The sequence below is a fragment of the Phaseolus vulgaris genome, chromosome 10 (genome assembly GCF_051622355.1).
Source record: "Phaseolus vulgaris cultivar YP4 chromosome 10, ASM5162235v1, whole genome shotgun sequence".
Classification (NCBI taxonomy): Eukaryota; Viridiplantae; Streptophyta; class Magnoliopsida; order Fabales; family Fabaceae; genus Phaseolus; species Phaseolus vulgaris.
Window position 1 is genome coordinate 39,328,409 of NC_143507.1, and position 25,897 is coordinate 39,354,305.

At 31.8% G+C, this 25,897-nt stretch overlaps 3 protein-coding genes across 3 annotated transcripts; 2 read left to right on the forward strand and 1 right to left on the reverse strand.

The window, feature by feature from the left end:
* Positions 1-234: 234 nt before the first annotated feature.
* Positions 235-3,929, reverse strand: LOC137812560 (BTB/POZ domain-containing protein POB1). The gene is made up of 6 exons (XM_068614636.2): positions 3,494-3,929; positions 3,048-3,164; positions 2,371-2,498; positions 2,216-2,279; positions 1,833-2,115; positions 235-1,201 (listed from the first exon to the last, which is right to left on the reverse strand). Exons 1-6 carry the CDS (start codon positions 3,741-3,743, stop codon positions 388-390), a joined length of 1,656 nt encoding a protein of 551 aa, XP_068470737.1. The 5' UTR covers positions 3,744-3,929; the 3' UTR covers positions 235-387.
* Positions 3,930-13,408: 9,479 nt separating this feature from the next.
* LOC137812568 (BTB/POZ domain-containing protein POB1) lies at positions 13,409-17,134 on the forward strand. Its single transcript, XM_068614649.1, has 6 exons — positions 13,409-13,861; positions 14,169-14,285; positions 14,860-14,987; positions 15,079-15,142; positions 15,238-15,517; positions 16,201-17,134. The coding sequence occupies exons 1-6, from the start codon at positions 13,612-13,614 to the stop codon at positions 17,012-17,014; spliced, it is 1,653 nt and encodes a 550-aa protein (XP_068470750.1). The 5' UTR covers positions 13,409-13,611; the 3' UTR covers positions 17,015-17,134.
* A 5,816-nt stretch (positions 17,135-22,950) lies between these two features.
* On the forward strand, positions 22,951-23,790 carry LOC137819105 (eukaryotic translation initiation factor 1A). The gene has a single exon (XM_068622846.2). The coding sequence runs from the start codon at positions 23,161-23,163 to the stop codon at positions 23,596-23,598; it is 438 nt and encodes a 145-aa protein (XP_068478947.1). The 5' UTR covers positions 22,951-23,160; the 3' UTR covers positions 23,599-23,790.
* Positions 23,791-25,897: the final 2,107 nt, after the last annotated feature.

The window sequence follows — 25,897 nt, forward strand, 5'->3', positions numbered from 1 at the left end:
ATTATTAAAATAATAAAAAATATTATAAATTTATGTAATGATGACTATAATAAAATAATTATAAATAATAAATAATATTAATAAAATTAAATAATAATAAAAATTATTAACTAATTATAAAATTATTATCTATTATTTAGTTAAAATTAATTTATAGTAACATAAGTAAATTCATTATTATATATATATATGTTATTTTATAATCTTTTAAACTGTATTTAAACTTTTACTTACTTTTTCTTGTATTTACTTGATCCAAACAACTTGACCTCATTTCCTATTTAGCTTTGAAAAGATTACATGCTAGCAGGAAATGAGAATTTAAAACCTAAATAAAGAAAGGTGAGTGCTACGAACTGGAATAGAAGTTTACAACTAGAAACGATGTCAGTGTCTGATGGTGAGCTCAGCTCTAAGGTGGAGGACACCGTTGATAAAGTAAAGACTATCCTCAGCCATGAAGGATGTCCATGGTATAGCAAACAAGTTTCTGTACCCAACAGCCTTTCCCCCTGTGAACACATAGTTGCCTTTGTACTTGCTAACAAATTCCTCTGTTGGCCTAGACCTTGCAGCAAACTCATAGTCAACAGCAAAGCTCACTGAGCCCTTCTCCTGCATTCCCAAAAACAGCCCAAAGCAATGGAAAGAGCTTTGTTGATCCATGTTGCAATGTGCTGATAAGAAAAAACCTTGACCACCCAAATGGAATGCCTGAGAATAAACTCGGCCCGATGGGAATAGATTGGCGCACTCCTCCCGCTTCAGATCCAAGTACACCACACACTGCTGCCGGGGAAGTTCAAATTCTACCACCTTCACAGGGCGATATTTGTATGCCCTCTCCACAAAACGATGATTTGAAGATGCGGAGTCTTCCGCAGCCAGTGCCCGCTGACGGTGCGGAGCCTCAGCCTTGAAAAATAGGCCCTCCAGTACAAGTTTAGAAGCAACATCATGGTCGAAGTCAGAACAGGTCAAGACCTTCTTAAGCTTTCGACAGGTCATGTAAGGGAAGCGAATTAAACGAGCTAGACGGGAACCCAAGACTTCTCGCCTTTCTTCCAGTTTAGGGTACTGCAGTCGCGACCACTTCAGCACAAAATCATATACAGCATCTTCTGAGGCAACCTGGAGATCATCACTAGACAGTATTGCCTCTATTCCAGCTAGGGGCAAGGCCAAAACCTCTTCCTGGAACCTGGACGTAAACAAGATTCAGAAAAAAATATGATACGAAGACCTAAACGGTGAAAAATGGCAACCAAAGAAACAGGTGTTTTCTAAAGAATGGAATTTGTCATGGAATTCCATAATAGAGAAACCCTATCTAAAATATTTATAACCTATTAATAAAATGTTCAAAATGCCATTGTAAAAAATGCAGAATACAGATAGCTTTGAGAGAGACACTCATAACAGGCATTCAAATGCAGGATCAAACACACTAGAAGTTGATTCACTAAAAGTAGTAGCCATCCACCAAAAGTATTATACACAAGAGTACCAATTATTAGATGCAATGAACACACATATAGGAGTCTCTTCTATGAATATGAATTTTGTTTCCAACTCTTCCCAGTCTCCAACAATATGAGCAATTGAAAAAATTCAAACAAAGCACAAAATGTAGCCGCCACAACTGACAAATAAGATATTTTAGTACCATCACAAACAAGAGAGGCTGGATGATGAGGAGTATTATAGGCCATTCAATACAAGAAAAAAGACAGATCAAGGCAAAGAAACTCCATCCAATATATGTATTAGTTTGTAATGCTTGAGTGTCAGATAATATAACTGGAATTAAAATTCAAAAGGCAAACACTTACTTGGTTATATCCTTGTACCGACCAGCCAGATACTGCTTTGCAGCATCAGTCAATGGTTGGACTGCATCAGCCATTAAGACACTAGAAGGAAGCTCCAAATAAAGCAATGCAGAGTCAGGTGTCATAGGCATATTCCGCAATAACCGGCTACAGCATCTCATGCATGAAGCAACTTCAAATTTATCAGCAGCCATCAACACATCCAGTAAAGCAGGTGCTGTAGTAGTAGTATTCAAGGTGTTACTGTACATAAAATTCAGCAGCTCCATGAGAGCAGCTTCTTCTGCAACATGAAAAGAAGTATGGTAGTTGTAAACAAACATTTGAGGGAAAAGAAAAACAATTGTGCAAAGAATCTAAAAATCATATTCTTATGTTTATACCAGAAGCATTAATTCGGAGGGTGACATGTCTCTGCTCAGATTCTCTCATCCCATTTGAGAAAAGCTGCATAAAGTAAATAAACTGCTAAGAAAACTTAATTTTGGAAAAAATATTCAAAATGCATCCTATAATAAAGACAACGATATTCATCTACCTTATAGAAGAAAGGACTTTTTGCAGCCAGAATAGGAGAACTTATGTGCAGCGTTTTAACTCTTACAACTGCACCTGCAGAGCAGTCCATGCTCCAGTCTGAATCAATACTGTTGGTAGCTTCATCACCTACATTAATCCCACAAAACTCAAGCCTTCATAGAACAGAATTTATAACTTCATACTTAAAAAAAAGGAACCAAAAGATATCCATGTCTGTTTCCTCACACAAAGGGAGAATGTCATACTTTCTGGAAATTTTCTCTTTATTAAGTAAATCGCACTCATGTTTCAATCATATTATTCAATTAAACTGGAGCATTTCATTGGAAAAATGTAAGTTCTCAAAAACCTATACAACTGGGACATATTTGATTCTCTTCTCATTTTTTGGATTTAAAAACTGTTCGCTAAAACAATTTTAGACCACTCAGCAATCAATTTCTCATCCAGAATCATTTGAGTTTTAAAAACTATTCCCAAAACAAGTACGCCAAAACAACTAGGAGATTTGTGTTTCTTCTGTTTTCATCTTGTTTAAGCTCTCCCTCAATTCCACACTCTACGCTATGCCTTACATCACCCCCTCTACTGCCTGAACACTTCAAGTAGAATTTGAACATATTAATCAAAAACACTCTCCAAGCGTAATATTTTTAAGACATTCAATTCAAATACCAGAATTGGGTTCTTCAACCATTGCAACAGCATCCTCATCTTGGTTTTCACACTCATCCAAATCAGGCTGATTCCCGTTCAATATTTGCTCGTCTGGCACCGAAGCAATATCCACACCTGAATACAAAAGAGCATAGATATATATATTAAGCATACAATTTGAAAACACACGCTTCTACTCAAATAATATCCATCTAACACACTCTTTTTAGGCAAAAAAGACTTTCAAATTCATACAAAAAAACACAGCCAAATCGTATTTCCAATTTTAACCCTACAATGGTCCTCTTTTTCTAATTTTGTATAAAACAACATGTTGTAAGTGCAATAGCAGGACCATTTCTACTTCTACCAGTGAAGAATTATAGAAACCCTAGAATTTTTTTTTTCAAACAAACAACAGAAACAGATACATAGAGGGAGTGACAGAGAGAGGGAGAGATTACCGTTATCCTTTTTTACATCCTCGCGGCGGCGCTTGCGGTGGCGCGCCCAGTCGGCAATGGTGGTGCAGCCATCAGTATCGGGTCGGGCATCAACCGGGTCAGGCATGATCTCGATCCGGAGAACCCTGTCGGAGAAGTTACTGTCGTTGAAAGCGAAGGCGAAATCGGCGTCGGAAGTAGAACCGCCGCGGGACCACTCGGACTCCATGGCCACGACCGGGTCAAACAGATCCGAATTCGAATCCTTCATGCGTTAACGCAGAACCGAACCTAAGATAAGGTTGAAAGAAGAGAACAGGAGAAAACGGTTTTCCTTTTGAAGGATTTATTAGGAAAAAAAGTAAAGGGGTGAGAGAAACGCAGAATAATAACATCAGAACCATGATCCCAAGATTTATACTTATGAACTTCTTCGCCAAAGTAGACTACGCTTTTTTTTTTTCACTCTCTTAATTTTTTATTTACTTAATTTTTATAAATATTTTAGTTCTTGGATTTTGTTGTCAAATTTCTTATATTTCTTTGTTGCTAAATATGAGATTATGTTAAGTAATTTACATTTATTGAGAAAGTTGCTTGAATTATATTAGAAACATTAAATTAGTTTAATTGTCTTTATATTTAATAAGAAAGTCGGTTAATTTAGTAAGAAATTTTTTATTGGTAAGAAAGTTTAATGTTTATTATATTTAATTTTGTCTCAATGTTATTAATAAATTGCTCAATTCGATCATTTAAAATCAATTTAATTTTGTATTTTTTATCTAAATTAATTTAACATCCTTAGCCTGGATTATAGACTCTTCATGTACGTATTTAATTTGAACTAAAGTCTTTAAACTCGTCATATACTATATATTGAAAATTACTTTTATGTTTTGTAAAATATCTTTTGTATTTATTTATTATTTATTAATAATGAAGATTTAATGTTTTTCATAAAACCATGAGTTAAAGTGATAAGCTTTTCAAGATAAAATAAAGGAAGACTTTATACATCTTGAAAACCTGACAAATATCGTCGCATTGAAGAATGACCAAAATATAAAAATCAACTTTTAAAAAATTACTAATGGTGACAATAAAAAGTTGTCATTATCTAAAAAAATATGTTTTTAAATACGTGCATTTAAAAATGATTTAAATTATAAAAAGGTTAATATTATTTAAATTTTAACAGTTTGTGGATAAGAAAATTTAAAGCATTGTAATATATTTATTTAATAATTATCTCCTCTTGAATTCTTTACTTTTTTTCTATTATACATTAATGTACTATCTTCACATATTATTTCCTACCTAAAAAAAAGTGTTACAGGTTAATATATGATAATTAAATCATTATTATATTATATCAATTATTAATTATTATTTTTAGAAATTAAAACTATGCACCGTGTATATATGTCATCAAATGTTAAAAGCATAAACGTTTTTCATATATTCTGCAAATATGCGCAAAAGTTGGAGATTAAGAAAATGTTAATAAAAAGAAAAACATTTAATTATGCCATAATTTTATAATTATTCTTCACGTTTTTAAGGTAGTTTTCTTTAAATAATTGATTTTATTATACATAATTTTCTTACAAGTTTACTCAATTATAATACTATTTTACTAACTTTCTCTGCCTATTGTTAAAACATTCTTCCACTAGTTAATTAGGTAATGAATATTCAACCCTGGTCAGAGAAGAGAAAAATGGTTTTAAAAAAAATTGAATGAAGAGGTCAATGGAGGAGGCTAATTATCTTTGAACAATAAGTAAATTCAAAATTTGGAAATTCTTATACCAGAAATTCATTGTTAGCCTGTGCTTCTAATTTTATGATAATCTTATATGTTTTTGTGTCATAATATTTTAATAATCCTCTTCAAATTCGATAAAAAAAAATATTTAACAGAAAAAGGTAAGCATAGAGATTTAGTGTGGATGTGGACACCGTGGTGTTTATTGCTTTATTTCTATATAGATGGTAAGATTATTTAACTTTTAAGGTTAATATGGATAAAATATGATAGAATAAAATAAATATGTGATAATATAAAAATTTGCTATGTTATAATCATATTTAGTATTTGATGCACATAAGATAACAAATTAAATAATTAAATAGTATATTATAAATTATTTTTAAATGAAATTATTTTTTAATTTATATTTTTACAAATTATGGGAATTATAAAAAATATAATTTTAACTAAATTATATTTTATCTATATAAATACTCTCTATATTAAAAACTATATAATATTTTGAAAATATCTAAATAATTATTAGCATAAATTTAAATAAATAATATATAAATTTATTTTATGTATGTAGTTATTTTTTAAATTAGAAAAAAAATTATATAAGTTTTATAAAATTAATATTATGAGTGGACTATTTTTCTTTACAAACATTTAACTAAGAAGTTATTTTTTAATATTTTAACAATCAATATAAATATAATTTAATGGTGTGTAGGAGGAGAGAGGAGGAATAAAATCTGGTTGAACTTAATCCACCAATCTTTCACCATTAAAATTATAAAGGACCTATGATAAAAACTTAATAAATAAATAATTGTACGCAGGTTAAAAAACTAGTATTTGAACCGTTAGAATTTTTAAGATTTTATTTTCTAAATTTCTCTTTATTAATATAAGTTATTCTTCTTTATTCTTAAATTGAGTGTATATCCTTTTAAGCCCCATGATCTATCTAAGTGCATGAGATGGTTGAGGGTATTTTTTTAAAATAATTAAGATATTTTAATAAATAAAAATATATTTATTGATAATTTATAAATAATTTATAATATACAACATTAGTGTAAATTATATACAACATGAGTGTTATGTCTCCAATAAAAACACAACACTAATGCATATTATAAGTATATATTTTTAAATCCCATGACCTACCTAAGTGCATGCATGAGATTGTTGAGTGTATTTTTTTAAACATGACTTACCTAACTTAAAATATTTAAAATTTTAAGATATTTTAACAAAAAAAATATATTTATTGGTAATTTAGAAATAATTTATAATATACAACATTGTATAAATATTTTAATGATTATACTATAAATATAAATATAAATTCCTGCAAAATTAAAAATAGGGTGTTTGGATAATCATTAAGTATTGTGTTAGATCTTACTTAGGAGATATGGTTTGAGTAGAAATGTGTTACAAATCGTAAGTACAAATATTTATTGAATAAATCCTCATTCAAGTCTGAATATTGTAAGTGGTGGTTACTTTCACCACAAAATAGAAAAGATCAAAATAATCATGTTTCAAAGCTCATGAACATCCTAGATAGTGCATAATGATATTTGAGTGCTCGCATTGGTATATTTGAGCTTTCAATCATGATTTACAATCATCTCCTTTCAATTTCATATCAAAGCAAACTTAATATTGATCCATTAATTGAACACCCTAACACATTTCTAATAGTAGTTTGAGATTATTGAAAGTGTATAACTTGTAATACGAATGATTTTAATCTTAGTATGCCTTGGATTATATAGGTGTACCAACCCGTCCTCGGGCGTTGATCGAAGTCAACACTTGGTAGGACCCATTAGGGGCGCAATGAGGTAAAAAAGGGGGTCGACCAGGCCTCGGGCGTTGACCAACCTCGGGCGTTGACTGGGCTCGGACCAAGAAGTGCTCGTAGCTGGGTGGTGCCACCCCCCGATACCCATGGGTAGGAGTGACCGTGGAGGGGACGGCACGGTAGGGCGTGGAGGCCTCGGGCCTTGGTACCTCGAAGAGTGATAATAGGCGAGAAAGGTGGTTTCCAAGCCACACCCCCAGTACTAGCAGGGAGAGACCCAACTCACGGAGTATCTATGCATGAGGCGTGGGGACGCGATAGAACGCGCCACCGTCAGGGAACCACTGGGATAGAGACGACCCATGAGGGGGTCACGTCCGAGGGGGTAATCTGCATGCATGGCATGTGAGGAGGGCATAAACACTCTCAAGGTGAGTGACTAGAAGCTTGGGCGCATGAGTTGGCACCCACGTAGTCACCCCCCGCGGAGGATGCACTTCAATAAGGGAGACTTACACACTGGGATTTCCCTAAGTTGGGTTACAGTGTCATAAGGCCACCCACACAGAGTTACGCTTAAGTCAGAAGAAGACACGTCACAGAAGCACCGGAAAGGTATATAAGCTCTCGTTGTTAGCAGACTAAGGTACGTTTTTTCACACTTTACACACAAGTGATCTGAGAACAAGAGAGAGAATTCAGTTACGATTCAGTTACGCACTTCCTGAACACGATGTTTGTGGTGTTCTTGGTGTTCTGTTACGGAGGTGCAACGGTGTGTTCTGCCCTTACTGACTTGAGCGTCGGAGTACAAACGGTCGCGAGGGCACCCATTTGTCTCTCTGTTTCAGGTATTCACGACGATGAAGGGTAAGATTGGAACGAAGACAAAGGAGTCATTGCTACGCACGAAGACAATCTAGTCAACCGGCAAGAACAATAGGCATAAAAAAAGAAATTGAATTTATTGATTCATCTTGGTATATGATTTAAATTAAATGTTATAAATGTAATATTTAAAGCATTTTTCTACTTTTAAGATTCTTTTATAAAAAAATTCAATCACATCTAACATTTAGGTTGTTAAAAGTCAATTTTTCCATAAAACACAAGTTAAAGAAAAAACCATGCATCTTAATTGCTATGAAGGAAAAAATAATAAAGATCAACCATTTTAACATTGGGTACGATATTGTATGCAATTATATGCAATTGTAGTTGTTTTTTTGATAAACTTCGATCCCACAACTCATAAAAAAAGAAGAAAAATTGAGTAGTGCTTTCGAAATCTGGACGAATATCAATCATTTTAACATATATTGATAATATATTATATGGATGAGACAACCGTCACTATAGTGATATATGAAACTTCTGATTCTATTTATTATAACATATATGATTTCTTATTTATGAGGGAGGCTTTCTCTTAGTTCAAAATGTAGGAAAAGACACTAGAGAAAATTTTCCCAAATTTTTTAGAAAAGGTAATTCTGAACTAATATACTTTAGATATGAGATATGATATACGAGTTAAAATAGGTATTTCGGCAACAATGACACTAGAGAAGAGTTTTGCTCGTTAGAAAGAAATTTGCTCTTCGGTGGGATAACACCGACATAATTGTGTGTTCGTGTTCATTATAGAGCGACACTATAGACATCACAATGTGAATAATTATAATGGTTCAAACACCCAACCCAATAGTCTTGACGCTTTAATAGCTAAATTAGACGCTCACTGTAACTTTTAATTTCAGCAAGATGACTTGAATAACTTGAATTACTTGAGTTGCTCTTGTTTCATTCTTCACCTTCAACCTCTTTATATAGTTTTCAAAAAATTTCATCTAATACTTGAATATGTTCATTTTGGATTTTGCAGTATCCTAATATCTTCATCTTTTTTTGTGCTAGACGCTTAAACCAAAAAGATTGGATTTGTAATATTTTCAATTTGTTTTTGTTTTGAAACTGTTTAAGAAACTAATTTGAATGTATTTACAATATGAATTAGTAAAAATAAATCATAACATAATCAGAAAATAACTTTATTCTAAATAACACATGATGCAAAAACAAAGTACTTATGATTTTCATTTATTTAAATCATTTCCTTTAAGAAAATATTATAGAGATATTCACAATATATTAAAATAATATTTTCAAGATTTATTTTTGAACAATTCTTATTAAGAAAAGATGGATTTTGAAGATATTAAAAAAATAGGGTGAATTGAGTATTTTATAAACCACGTAAATTTAATTATTTTCATTTTTGGATATAATATATCTTTGATTGAATGTGTTTCTAAAAGATATATGTATTCAAAAGATTTCGTTTAACCATTATGATAAAAAAAAACTTGTTATTCGTTTAACACATTTATTAGATCGTCTAGCATAAATAACATTGTAAACCATCTAACATGAACAAAATTTGTAAAAGCTCAGTTGGTCTACTACATACTGTAGTTGTTCAAAACACTATTAAATCATTATAAACACAAGTAAAATATTCAATCTGAATTATTAACAAGTTTTATCATAGCATCTATCACGAACACATGTTATAGACTCTCAAAGGATCTACTAAGTACTATACTTAGAGAAACATTGTTTAGATCATTCAAGATACAAGAAAAAATTATAGTTAGTTTTGTTATCTTCAAAACATAAGATAATAAACTTCACAAAAGATTTTCTAGTCATCAAATTGTCTAATGGTCATAGGAGCTTGACAAATCATCTAGGTCTTTACACCTGTTTTTGTATATCTCTAAAATCTATATTTTCCTAATTTCAAATTAAATCTTGCAAATATCTTTTTAATATATTTCTAAATATTTTTAAATATAAACAATTTAAAAATCTCAAGTAATTTATTTCGGTATCATGTGTTATCTAAAATGAAAAGATTTTTTAATTATGTTTTAATTTGTTTTTATTAACCTATATTGCAAATAACTGAATTAGTTTCATAAATACATTTGAAGCAAAAACAAATTAAAAGATTACAAATCCAAACTTTTTTTTGTTTCGAGCGTCTATCACCAAAAGATAAAGATATTGCAAAATCCAAACTTAATCAATTCAAGTATCAAATGATAATTTTTAAAAACTATATAAAGAGATTGAAGGTAAAGAACAAAAGAAAGAAAAGTAACGCAATTCAAGGGATTTTGCTGAAAATACAAGAGCCACTATGAATGTCTAATCAAGTTGATAGAGCATCTAGTCTTTGAGTTAAGTGTTAAACCATTGTAATTCTTCACATTGTGAAGTTATACTCTTGTGAGCTTTCTCTGTGGTCCCTTTGAGAGTGTTTTTTTTTTCCAATATGTTGACACCCTCGACACATGACACACATTTGACGCTGTAGATGTGACAATGACGTGACATAGTGAGATTGTGCGCGAATGAGCAGTAGGGTAAAAAATAATATATTACATCGGTTCTTAGAAACAACCGGTGTAATATATATTTTTTACTCAGAATGGCTCATATTACATCGGTTAAGTCATCCAACCGATGTAATATATGATCCATATTAAAAAAAATTGATTTTTTTTCATAAAGAGTGGGTGGATCATAAACGTCACATAGGTAACCACTTACAGACACATGGGTAACCAGTTTTGCGTGTGGCAGTATATGTGGAGAAACCTACATCGGTTAAGCCATCTAACCGATGTAATATATGATTTTTACATCGGTTAAACCATCTAACTGATGTAATATATGTTTTTTATTAAAAAAAATTGATTTTTTTCTTCAGGAAGAGTGAGTGACCATAAACGTCACATAGGTAACCACTTACAAACACATGGGTAACCAGTTTTGTGTGGTGCCAGTATATGTGGAGAAACCTACATCGGTTAAGCCATCTAACCGATGTAATATATGATTTTTACATCGGTTAAGTCATCTAACTGATGTAATATATGGTTTTTATTTAAAAAATGATTTCTTTTTTCATGAAAAATGGGTGACCATAAACGTCACATAGGTAATCACTTATAGACACACGGGTAACCAATTTTGCGTGTCCCAGTATATGTGGAGGAACCTATGGCTGGGTAGTTATGGTAGGGTTATTACACTGATTAAGTCATCTGACCGATGTAATATATGGTTCTTATTAAAAAAAATTGAACTTTTTTTCATGAAGAGTGGGTGACCATAAACATCACATAAGTAACCACTTACACACACGGGTAACCAATTTTGCGTGCGTCACATAAGTAACCACTTACAGACACACGGGTAACCAGTTTTGCGTGTGCTACAGATCATATATTATAATATAGAGCCAGTGTCACATCCTCACCAAATGTCACGTCTGCAGCGTCAATTAATGTCACACAAGCGGTGTCAAGTCTGTGTTAGTGACAGAGGGTGTTAATAAAACATTTTTTTTTGTTTTCTTGAGAGTTCTTAATCTTAGGGTGACGTTAAAAAGGTATAACCTAGAGAAATTTGAATACTCATTGTATCCTGAAGAGATTCGAAGTCTATCATAGTCAAATTCTTTGGGGGCTATTATGGTATTGTTATCAGGCTCTTGTTAAACCACCCACTAATATCAAATCTCACACTTGAGATGTTCATTCCTCGACATGAGGGGTATGTTGGAGATCTCACATCAACTAATAATAAGGTTGAATTATAATATATAAGTGAGGTGCAATCCTCATTTTACAAATTGGTTTTGTAAGATTGCAACTCACTTACGAAGATGCACTCATACATATAAATTATACATCGATCCACATATTAAGGATTATTCAAAGAATACCTATAAACAACACTTTAAAAAACCCATATTAAGTGATGATGGTAATATTATCTCTGTCTAACATTTTTTCAAATAAAAAGAAACTGAATTTGATATCTAGATGTAATAGATTTAATGTTACATACATTATGTACATATGTAAATTTGTCCTTCATTGAAAAATACAACCTTATTTACACATAGTGATAAAACCTTTATTTAATGTTAAAACATAATTTTGAAGAGTATATTAATTAGGTTTTGACCTAATGTAATAATACAATTTTGATAGTCCTGAAATATACTTTCCTTGTTAATTTAATCCATGACGTTATAATAAATCAAATTTAGTTCTTTGCGTTGATAATTGTTAATAATACGATTCCAAAAATTTGCTGTAATAAGTTTAATTTCAAAACATTAAGAAATCAGTCAACTTAGTCATGAAACTTTACAATTTAATTGGAAGAAAGCTAAAAGAATTAGCTGAAAGTCGATAGCATGGTGACTTAAACAAAGGATTTTCTTCCAAATAAATAAATTCATTCTATTAATATTTTAGAATATTTTAAATTAAATGTGAAATAAGTTTATATTTTTATTTAATAAATTTTTTTATGAAAAAAATATTTTTACTCTTTATTTTGTGCTTATAATTTAACTGTTATACTGAAATTAGTTTCATATTCTCTTTTTTGGGTATAATTTAATTAATAAATATTAATCATAATTATCTTAATTAATTTAAATCAGATATCTTTATATTTTAATATTATAAAGGATAAAATTAAAAACAGATGTGTATATTAAAATATGTCTTAAAAAACTAGATGTGTATATTAAATATCTCTTTTTATATTGTTATAGATATTAGAATTATTTGAAATAAATTTTAATTAATAAAAAATTTAATTAACTTCGAACTTACTTATAAATTTAAGTAACTTTAATTAAGTTTTTATTAATTTTTTATACTGAATACTCAAAATTTTATATTTATTAACTTTAATTTATTCATTAGATGACTGTTTCAATATCTTACTTAATGACCACATGTTAATAAATGTGATTAATATAAAATTATATTATAACTATTGTAAAGAAAATAATTAACTTTTATTTCTTTTACTGAAAATCATATTTTTAATTAAAATAATAAAAATTAATTTTGTTTTAGATATGTAAAACTATGAAAAAATCATATTTCTTGAAGAAGAGTAAGATAAACGTTATGAAAAAAAATTGAACAAAAAATATTTAATTAAAAATATAATTTTTTTAAATACTAAATATATATAAAAATTTGTTAGAAATAATCAAATTTATAAAAAACTTAAAACTAAATTAAATCTATATAAAATTTACAGTTGATTTTAGAAAATCAGTATTAATAACTTTAAAAAATCGATAAATTAAAAAAATACAAGAAATTTAGTTTTATTCTATTTATTTATGAAATATTTAGTTTTTAAAATCTAATTCAGTTTAATTATTATTTTCAGTTAATTCAATTTTTTTTTGACAGCCTGATAAAAAGTAAAAAGACACTTTGGTTTAATTAGAATAAATTTTGAGAGAGAAAAGAAAAAGAAAACAATTTTACCTTAGTGATGAAGTTCAGAAATGTATGCAGTATATGGGGGTCATGGTTTTTGCTCCTTCTTCTTCTTATTATTCTGAGTTCTTTCTCTGTCAAACACACTCATCTCTCTCTAAACCCTTCAAAACCATAACCTATTATCCATTTTTCGACCTTATCATAACTTCGATTCTTCCATAGACGCATGAAAGATTCGATTTCGGATCTATTTGACCCGGTTGTGGCCATGGAATCCGACTGGTCTCACGCTGGTTCCACTTCCGACGCCGATTTCGCCTTCGCCTTCAATGACAGCAATTTCTCCGACAGGGTTCTTCGGATCGAGATCATGGCTGACCCTGCCGACGCCGGACCGGATTCGGACGGCTGCGCCACCATTGCCGATTGGGCGCGCCACCGCAAGCGTCGCCGTGAGGATATCAGAAAGGATACAGGTCCTCTCTCTCCCACTCCCTCTGTTTCTGTCGTTTTTATGGGAAAAGTAATTTCTAGGGTTTCTAGAATTATTCACTGGTAGAAGTGGAAATGGTTCTGATTTGAACTTACAACGTGTTTTTTACAAAATTAGAAAAAAAGGGCCATTGAAGTGTTGAAATTGGAAATACAGATTGAGTGTGTTATTTTGTATAAACTTGATAGTTCTTTTTTTTCTTGAAAGGGAATGCTAGATATTGATTGCGTAGAAGCGTGTGTTTTCTCATTGTATGGCTAATATAGATATTTATTCTCTTTTGGGTTCAGGCACGGATCCTGCTGCGATGCCAGACGAGCAAGTTTTGAACGGGAATCAACCTGATGTAGATGAGCGTGAAAACCAAGATGAGGAAGCCGTTGCAATGGTTGAAGAACCTCATTCTGGTATTTGAATTGAGTCTTGTACATGTAGTGTTGCTTGATTAGTATTTTAAATGACTGTTCCTTGTTTTCAAAACGTAATTAAATAATGTTGTCCGGACAGTTGATGGAGGGTAGTGTAAGGCGAGAGTGGAGTGTGGAATTGAGGTAGAGCTCAAACAAGATCAAATCAGAAGAAGATGAGAAAATATAACCTTGCTGTTTTTGTTTATTGGTTTTTTAAAGTAATTATTTTGGAAATCATTTTCAAAAAAATTGGATGAGAAATGAACTGCTGAATAGGAAAATTGTTTTTATATGAGAAGGGAATGAAACATGCCCCTAGTTTCCCAATTATGTAGTCTTTTTAAGACTACATTTTTGCAATGAAAAATGCTCTAATTTAACTGTAAATGGATAATATTATTTAAACACGAGTGTGATTTTTAGAGAAGTTTATTTGTTATCAGAAAATATGACCTTCCCCTTGCTTTTAAACAAGGAACGGATATAGATATCTTTTGGTTCCTTTCTGTTTTAGTATGAAGTTATCATTTCTGCTCTATGAATACTCATGAGTCTGGTGTGGTTAATGCAGGTGATGAAGCTACAAATAGTCATGATTCAGACTGGAGCATGGACCGCACTGCAGGTGCCGTTGTTAGAGTTAAAACACTGCACATAAGTTCTCCTATATTGGCTGCTAAAAGTCCCTTCTTCTATAAGGTAGATGAAGATCTTTCTTCTTTACCGGGTACATTTTGAATTGTTTTACCAAAAATGTATTTGCTTAGTAGTATTTATTTACTTTATGCAGCTTTTCTCAAATGGGATGAGGGAGTCTGAGCAGAGACATGTCTCCCTCAGAATTAATGCCTCAGGTATAGGAATGTACTTTTTAGATTCTTTTTACAAATTTGCTTCTTTTACCTCAAATAGTTACCTTAGAAATGACTTACTTCTTTGTATGTTGCAGAAGAAGCTGCTCTCATGGAGCTTCTCAACTTTATGTACAGTAATACCTTGACCACTACTACAGCACCTGCTTTGCTGGATGTGTTGATGGCTGCTGACAAATTTGAAGTTGCTTCGTGCATGAGATTCTGTAGCCGGTTATTGCGGAACATGCCTATGACACCTGACTCTGCTTTGCTTTATCTGGAGCTTCCTTCTAGTGTTTTAATGGCTGATGCAGTCCAACCATTGACTGATGCTGCAAAGCAGTATCTGGCTGGTCGATACAAGGATATAACCAAGTAAGCGTTTCAGCTTTTTATTTTTATTTTTATTTTTCTCTCATCACATTATCTGATACTCAATGATTACAATCAAACCCTTGTCTAGCTCTGGTGTTTTACTTGTATCAAGTGGCGTTTAGTACTTCCTCTTCATTTTGCCTCTCTTGTTAGCTGCTGGTAGTAAAATTGATAGCAGTTGTAGCTGCTTTACTGTATTTTGTTTTAATTTTTTTTATTTGTTGTTGGAAACTAGAAAGAGGCGGGGAAGAAAAAGTATGTTTTTGAAAGTGACTCCAATGTGTCTGCAATTGCATCTAATAATTGGTACCTTTTAGATAATACATCTGGTCTACTTTTGGTTAATCAACTTATGGTTTATTTAGGTCCTGATTTTGAATAACCTGTTATGCATGGCTCTCCTGAAGCTCTCAGTTGTATATTCTGCATTTTTAAATTGGACTTGATATTTCCCATTTCAGAGAAAAGTGTCCAAACAAGTTATTAATAGGTTATACATAATTTAGAGGCTTTTCTATTATAGAATTCCATGGCAAAATGTCTTTTGGAAAATACTTCTCCTGCTGTGGAATTATTTATTCTTAAATGAGTTCATTCTTTTGTAAAACACCTGTTTTTTTGTTGCTATTTTTCATTGTTTTCGTCTTAATTTATGAATGCTAATAAATCTTGTACATGATCAGGTTCCAGGAAGAGGTTATGGGCTTGCCCCTTGCTGGAGTAGAGGCAATACTGTCTAGCGATGATCTCCAGGTTGCATCAGAAGATGCTGTATATGATTTTGTGTTAAGGTGGTCTCGACAGCAGTATCCTAAACTGGAAGAAAGGCGAGAAGTCTTGGGTGCCCATCTTGCTCGTTTAATTCGCTTCCCTTACATGACCTGCCGAAAGCTTAAGAAGGTATTAACCTGTTCTGACTTTGACCATGATGTTGCATCCAAGCTTGTACTGGAGGGCCTATTCTTCAAGGCTGAGGCTCCACACCGCCAGCGGGCACTGGCAGCAGAAGACTCTGCTTCTTCAAACCGTCGATTTGTGGAGAGGGCATATAAGTATCGCCCAGTGAAAGTGGTTGAATTTGAACTTCCCCGGCAGCAGTGTGTGGTGTACTTGGATTTGAAGCGTGAGGAATGCGCAAATCTGTTCCCATCTGGCCGGGTTTATTCTCAAGCATTCCATTTGGGTGGACAAGGTTTTTTCCTATCAGCCCATTGCAACATGGATCAACAAAGCTCTTTCCATTGCTTTGGGCTGTTCTTGGGAATGCAGGAGAAGGGCTCAGTGAGCTTTGCTGTTGACTATGAGTTTGCTGCAAGGTCTAGGCCAACAGAAGAATTCGTTAGCAAGTACAAAGGCAACTACATGTTCACAGGGGGAAAGGCCGTTGGTTATAGAAACTTATTTGCTATTCCATGGACCTCGTTTATGGCTGAGGATAGTCTTTACTTCATCAATGGTGTTCTCCACCTTAGAGCTGAGCTCACCATCAGGCACTGACCCCCATTTCTAGTTGTGAACATTTCTATTCCAATTGGTAGCCCTGACCTCTTTTTAGATCTCGAATTAAATATACAGGCATGTGCACTAGGTGACTAGTGTTGCGTGTGATTGAGAAGATATCTAGGAGAAGAGAACTTGCCTTCCATTCCTGTTTGCAAAAAAAAAAATCAGTTTCTAAGTTATCCGAATTGAAATCATACCTTAAACATAGTATGACTCGGGTTTTAGCTATTTGCACTCAATGCCTTTTATCAAGGAGTTGTACAAGAACAATATTTTACAATTTTTAGCAAATTAAAATACATTGAATTTAAATTATTTTTAATTAAAAAATATTTTATTTAGACAAGATAATTTATACTTATTAAATTTCATTTTTTTTTTGTTTGGGTAAAGAAGTTGAATTATTACTAAATATAAAAATAACAAATTAGAAAATCTCCATAAAATAATACTAGTGACTTTGATTAAAATATAATGTTTACACCGATAATGACAATAATTAATCTCTGCACACTTGTACTATAAAAATTTGCTTAATATGTATTGAAAAATATTCAAAGTCAATAAAACTTTAATAAATGTCAATTGACATGGGTAGATAAATAATTCAAGAATGTTAATAGGAAAATAATTTCTATGTGTTTACTTAAAAAAAAGACTTATATCGGCCAAAAAATAGTTTTATTAATGTTGAAGAAAACTTTGATTAATAGAAATAATACTGACATTAATACTAACTTGTGTTATTAAGGTTGGTCGAAAAACTTAGTTAAAAATATTTTGGTTGACATTACCAAAAAATTTATGTACGAGGTTGATAAGAGTTGAATCTTAACTACCATTATCCTTATGTGAAAAAAAAAACTCCACTAACATCATTCAAACAAATCATATGTTAAAAAAACTCCACCAACATCATTCAAACAAATAATATCAAGTTGACTACGTCGAAATCGTTTGAGCCAATGACATTCTTACTATATTTAAATTGATGATGAAATTTGAAATTTTTAGTCTTAATTAATCAAATTATTCTTCTAAATTTTCAAAACTTTAATTTTAAAAAAATATTCATATAAATAGAAGGTAGATATGTGTCATTATTAAAACTATAAAAAATATGAATGACTATTGAAAAATAAGAAGAAATGTAAATGTCATTTAGTAAACAAACATAAGAGATAAATGACTATTTTAAAACTTTCTCAGGAATGTGAATATCATTTAACATAAACAGAGTGAAAGTAAGCGTTTTTTTTTTTTCATTTTTAGGTTAAAGAAATTACTCAATAAAATAATTCTGCACTGTTCAGCAATTAATTTGTCATTAAGTTTTAAAAATTGTTTTTGAAGTAAGTATATCTAAAATAAACCGAAATAGCAGAGGTTTTTTTTTTCTGCATTCTTGTTGAATTTCTGATTTCGATTATATGCATTTACATTTAGAAAACTAAAACATTTCTTAAATTTAATGTGACAAGCTCTATTTTACATTCGTGTATTTCTTCCAATAAGAGAAAGGAAAAGAGATATAAACACAAAATCTGAACATGAGAATATCTGTATGATGAGGGCATGCAGAAGCATGCCTTTGTAAAATTAAGCAATGAGTAATGTAGTAGCATGAGAATATTCTTCTTGTTGCTGGACAGGAATCCAATTCTAACTGTATTAAATATCACAAAGGATAAGAATTTGAAGTGAGGGTGTGTGGAATCCAATTCTTTATCAACTTAGGATCTAAATTTAGAAGTTTCAACATGTCATTGTAATATAGCAATCTATAATGTGATAATGTTACCAGACTCTATCTACAATTCACATTAAACCAGATATACTAGCAGAAATAAGGTGATTTTCCACCACACATGTCACTTTTCAGAGACTGTGTGGTATCCATTTTTCCACATATGATTTGGAAATTAGCTTATTTTTGGAATTTTCACATAAGAAGGGGACTAAAAAGCAAGTTGCAGATATAGGAAACATTCCCAGTGAGCAAATTTTGCTATAAAATAACATGTACTATAACCAAATTCAGCAGAAGAACACATAACAAACACAAATATGAACACTACTCTTGAAAGGGAAGAGAAAGGAGATGAGAGAAGAATGGAAGATTGTATCAAGTACAAACCTATAGCATTGCTCCTAAAATCACTCAAAATAAAATAGAAAAGAGATGACAGAAAAATCGTGTCCTTTGTAACATCATGGACTATAACAACTAATAACGGCTCTTTTCCAAGGACATTTTACTTGCACCATGAGTATATAAACTATTTAACTACAATTCAAAAATGTTATTTCTGAAATGTAGCTCATACATTCTAAAATTGTTCTCTTCTGTGACACAAACTTGCCATTAGTATGGTAATGTTGTAAACTACTTTGTGTTTGGTGTTATTGCTTCTGATCTCAATTCCCATCAATGAGAGAAATTCAGCATGGTGCAACGTAATATATTTGGATGATTTCTAATCAAGATTTTAAAGGGCAATACCGTTCAAGATGTAAATTGATCAAAGCGTACGAACGTTTAAGAAGAAAAGGAATGCCAATAAACATTACTCTTGAGGCAGAAATATTGTGTTTGACATAGATTTATATTACAGTTGGGAATTTGTATATATTGTTTGTGAAGTAGTATCTTAGGAAGTTTATTTTATTTTTTTCTATTTTAGAAATTTTATAAAACAATTTGTCTAAATATATTATAGAAGCATCAGTAAGTTTGAATTAAAGTGAAAAATATGTTAGTTTAAGAATGAACATAGTTCACTAAGTAATTACTTCTTTTACGTAAATAGTCACACTCCGAGAACTAAAAGAGATATATTTGTTATTCATCCTACTATAAGGCCCTTAAATCTAACAATTTTTAAGTTTTTTTTTTCATAAAACTATTGAGAAATGATCAAGTTTTACATCCACAAAATAGTTACTCGATCCTTTGTCTCAGGTAACATCGAATCAAACATGACAAAGATAATCATTATGTCCCTTTTTAAGGTAGGCTTTCTTACTTCTCTCAAAGAATTTAAGTCAATTAGTTTATGCAATATCCTTTTCAAAGTCATCCAATGTGTTTATGACTCATCTACACTCACAATTGGCCTCTCTATATGCCCTTTCCAATGAAGTTTCATGTTGAAGAGATTGTCTTCAAATAATTATTCGATTGTTCACTATAAAAAAATGGAAGAAAAAAGATCTAATGTTCTAGAGCAATTTTGAAAATATGTACGATCATGTAAATTAGAACTTTTAGTTGTCTAATAGATTGTTCACTACCAAAAAAAAAAAGGAAGAAAATGACCTAATGTTCAAGATCAACTTCGAAAACATGTATGACAAAGTGGACTAAAACTTTCAGTTGCCCAAAAAATTGTTTACTATAAAAAAAAAGGGAAGAAAAATGACCTAATGCTCAAGATCAACTTCGAAAACATGTATGACCAAGAGGATTAAAACTTCCTCAACCTCACCTTAAGTGACTTTGGCTTCCCTCGATTAACTTCTCTTATTATGAATTTAGGGTTTAGGGTTTAGGGAACTTTCAGGGAAACTGATATACCTTGATGTTTCAATGCTTACTGCCACGTATTCTTCTGACTTGATCGTTACTCTTCATGGAGGGCCTTACAGCGTCGTAACCCAACTTAGGGATAATCCATCGTGCAAGTCCTCCTTTCTCGAAGTGCATCTGGCGCAAGGGGGTGACTTTCTGGGTGTCAACTCATGCGCCCCAACCTCTAGTCACTTGCCCTGGGAGTGTATCTACTTTTCTCTCGTACCATGCACGTGGTTCTCCCCTGGGCGTGACCCTTTCATGGGTCGTATTTGTCCCAGGGTCTCCCAGCGGTGGCGTGGGTACTTCACGAGTCAGGTTACCCCTTACTGGTACTAGAACTGTGGCCTTGAAGCCACCTTTCTCTTCTCTTTATTACTGTTCTGAGGTACTGAGGCCTCTTGCGGTGTCGCCCCCTCCACAGTCTTTCCTACCCATGGGTATCGGGGGTGGCACCGTCGATGCCTTAACCTGGCGACGCCTACACCTGGCGACGCCTCACCTTGGCGACACCTCTTCTTGGCGGCGCCTACACCTGGCGACGCCTCACCTTGGCGTCGCTTTCAGCGGTCAACCTGTTGACTTTCTTCCCTTGGGCTCCCTTGATGGGTCATAACATACGTTGACTTTGACTTTGACTTTGGTCAACGCCTGGGGACGAAACGGTACAAGTATTATAATATGATACATTGTTAAAGTCCTTGAAATGTTAAGTTGTTTATGTAATAATAAATTAATTAAGATTGGATTGAGGTTAAGACTAATTATATGAATTGTGTGATAAGTAGTTACTTATATGATAATTTGACCTAATTTAAATATAATGTCAATATAAAAATTATGAAATCATTACATATAATTGCATAAACAACTTTAATTGCTGTGATTGCATGACCACAAGTTCAACCCATAAGAAGTTTTAAAATTAGGACACATCTTTCGTATTTGTCTTTTTATAAAGTTATATTTCACATGTATTTAGTAGAAAAACTTTAAAAATAGTAAATTTAGGACTTAGATTAACAATTTATACTTTTTTTTAGAATTGTTTTTAAATTGTTAATTTTTTATGTAAAGATTGCAATTTGATCAAACTAAATCAATCATTTATTTTTTTTATTTTTACAAATATTTCTTAAATTTTATATAAATCATTAATTTGCACAGAGAAATTCGTGGTTTGTGTAGTTTATAATAAGCCTTAGTTAATTGTCCTGTTATCTTTTGAATCTGAATTGATATTAACTAATATTAATTCTTAAAGTTTGTATTTTTCTCGACTCGACCGATTTCAAGTATTACAAACATATATGTCTTTATTTTTTTAAGATTTCTGAATAGTTTTATTGAATTTCGTGTTAATAATTAATAGACCATGTAACTAAATAAAAAAAAAACGTGACATTGAAGAAATGATAATCCTATCATTTAATCTATTTTAAAATAAAATTACACCTCTCATTCTTAATCTTTACCTAAATCTTGATTAAGTAACAAAATAACACTATTTTACATTAGAAAAAATAGTGATATTATTATTATTATATCATAAATTTATAATAATTATAATTTTTATTAAATTAGTATATAACATAAATTTACCAATATCATTACAAATTTTATTATATATTTCTATTCACACATGTTAAAAAGAAAAAATTAATTTAAAAATTGATAATTTTATAATCTTATAACAATAAATTACATGTTAAAAATAAAAAACTAATTTAAAATATATAATCTTACAATTTTGTAAGATGAAATCAAAAATTAATGTTCATAAGTTCATTTGAGCTTAATTACAGTTCATAAGAAGTAAAAGATTTGTTAAGTAATTTATTTATTACATTATAACAATAATAAAGTATATTTTTTCTTTAAAAAATAAATTATCATATTAAATGGAAAACTTATTTAATTATTTTAAAAATAAATAAATAAATTATTTTTTATTAAAAGATGAATAATTTAAATATTGTATACTTTTGTTTTGAAAAAAAAAATTACTATTATTATAATAACTATTAAAATAAAAATATGTTATTAAACTATACTTTTTTATTAAAATTAATTATAAAAATAAATAATTATTTTAATTTTATTGTATGTCATTTTTTTTTTATTGTGCAGGTGGTTTTTATTGAAAGAATTATTTTTAAATTTTTTTTATCTAAAGTGTAAAATTGTAAAAAAATTACATTTTTCTAAAATTTCTCTATTTTTTTAAAATTCAAAATTTCAATTTAAAATAAATAATTATCAAATTTGTTATATTTTAATATTATAAATTATTATCCACAAAAGTTAGTTAAAGAGATAAAAGAGGAAAATTTCAAATGCACCATCGGTACGAGAGTGACGTTATACCGGGGACAAGAGGGTCAATTCCAAACCACCCTTAATTCGTATTCCCCACGCATACCCAACCAAACAAATACCAAACGAGCCCAATTTTGCTGCGTCTCAACGCAAGGCAACGCAAATTCTCCATTCTTGAAACAGAAAAACAAGAAAAGAAAAGCAGCTTCTGTGTGCTGAGAGGATCAATTGTTAGGGTTTCGAATCGAGGATGCCGAAGAACAAGGGAAAGGGAGGGAAGAACCGGAAGCGTGGGAAGAACGAGGCGGACGACGAGAAGCGGGAGCTGGTGTTCAAGGAGGACGGCCAGGAGTACGCGCAGGTGCTCCGCATGCTCGGCAACGGCCGTTGCGAGGCCATGTGCATCGACGGCACCAAGCGCCTATGCCACATCCGCGGCAAGATGCACAAGAAGGTCTGGATCGCCGCCGGCGACATCATCCTCGTTGGCCTTCGCGATTACCAGGACGACAAGGCCGACGTCATTCTGAAGTACATGCCCGACGAGGCCCGTCTCCTCAAGGCCTACGGTGAGCTTCCCGATAGCACCAGGCTCAACGAGGGCATCGGCGCTGGCCTCGATGAAGAGGACGATGGCGCTGGCAATGATTATATCGAGTTCGAGGATGAGGATATCGATAAGATTTGAAATATTAGGGTTTCGGTAACGGTTTTTGGCTTCTTTTTTTGTTGAGATTATGTAATTGTTATGATGTGGTGCTGATGGAATGGATGGATTGACTTTGTGTGGTATTAAGGTGTTGTCTGTCTGTGTACTGTGCCATATATGGATGGTGAGTGTTAATGAAATAAGAGAGCCTGTTATACGGTGTTATACTTACACTGTTCTGTTCTGTTTTGTGTTTCTTGATTGATTCCTTTGTTCTATTTTTGTGTTGATCTGGTTGTTGTGAATGAGATGGATTAGAACATGCTTGGTTGACGGTTTTAAACGTACTTTTTGGAGAAGGGTGTTTATTGTGTCTTTTATTCTGAGCGTACTTTTGGAAGGGTTATCCAAGCATGTACTTATAAGTTATAGTGTGTTTTGCTTTGTTTGGATTCCCCTCTAGCACATGGTTACCAATAAAATGGGCGTGTTGGATGGTGATCCAAACACTCAATTTGTAAACTTGTCTTGGATGGAGGAATCACACTTGGCATGTAAAAGTTATAACCATTAATTCTGGAAAGTCATCTCGGTCATGGTTGTGGTTTTGTTCACAGGAGATTGCAAAGTGGCCGATGTGACTGTAATTGCAATCATAGTAATCCTTGATGATTGTGTACATTTGTTCACTCTTTTTAAAAAAAAAATTTGGTGGTTTTGGGGTGTAAGGATGATGAAATGGGGATGAAAATATCTTTGATTTAGTTTGAGGCCTTTATTATCTTTTTTTATTGAACATGTAACGGGTGTTCGGATCTGTCCTCCTGGTCCCTTTGTCTTTGTTTCTCCAACATCATCGGACGCAACAAACAAGGTCACGAGGAAGTTTGGTTTGAATGTAATTCTTGTTATGGTTTTAAAGGAGTTAAGTTTGTGTTGGTGGCTATAGATTGATATGTGAAATCTGTTTGTCATGGAAAATTAGTGAAAAGAGTGTTCAGTCTTCGGAGCATTATTATGTCTTTGGAGCTAGTTTTTCATAGGTTAGTTTGTCCTATATAGAATGTTAGCAAGGTAATGTTTCACAGATTCTACGTTTTATATTTCTTGCCTATCTGAGCAAACCTGGCCCAATCCGTTAGGGTATGTGATGGGATTTTTATTTCCTTGGCAGTTGTTTGTTGGAGTGGTTGATTTTGAGTAAACAAGCAAATTTGATATTTTTAGGATAACTCCCTCTTTAAGCAGTCATAAAAGTATTAATAAGTAGTCGCTTAAGTTTTATAAGGCCCTTCAAATAGTCCCTAAACTTAATATTCTTAAATAGTTTTATTATTATTTTATGGACTATTTATGCCTGTGTCTACATTTGCTGCTTGTTTTATAGTTTTGGTCTGGGTGTAAATCATGAAATGTATTTCTATGGTGATTAATGTTGTGGAACTGGGATGCCATCCGAAATATAGCTTCGTCCTGTTTTGGAAATATGAAGATAAATGTATGATGCTTAATGCACAGATCAGACTGCGGTTCAAGGTTTTTTTAGCAGAAAAGCATCATATTGTTAAACTTTATTGGTAGCAGCTACAGTAGTATGATGAAGATATAAAGAATGGACAACTGTTAAATGTCAGGTTCTAAATTTACTTAACAGATAATATGACTTTGCCTCATTCTGAAGCTGAAGATTATGCTTCGTTTGTTTAAAATATGAAGTTTCGGCAGCTTCAAAACTCAGTGGAAATACTGAGGATGGTTTCAAGAATTGACCCAGTGAGGCCCAAAATTTTATTCCTCATTCACTTCCCTAAGCCATGGCCCAGTTAGTGCATGATGCATATTCTGCATTCAAGCCCAACACCCCATCTTACAATGTTATCATCCATGCACCATCGTATTTTTCTCAACTGCAGCATTTTCTGTGGTGTATTAAAAACACATTCTGGATTTTACAAATATCTTCTGAATTTTATAATTTATAATATTTTTTTTCTTAAAAAAATTAGATTCTGGATTATAGAATTAGAAAGAGATTTTTGAAAATATCTTTTGAATTTTATTTCTTAAAAATAAATATATTGTGGATTTATATTTCTTAATCCAAAAATAATTTTGAATTATATAATCCATAATATTTTTTTAGGGTTAAATGGTCTTTTTGTCTTATTTATTAGATGACAAAAGAAACTATGGAGGTGCGGGAAGAAAACATCTACTTTTTTGTTCGGTCCGTTTTACCTGAGATTAATGAATTTGTCTGGTTCTGTTGGTCCATTCCCAGATTTCTGGAAGATAAAAAGTTAAAATATAAATAAAAAACTATTTAAATAAGTTTTAT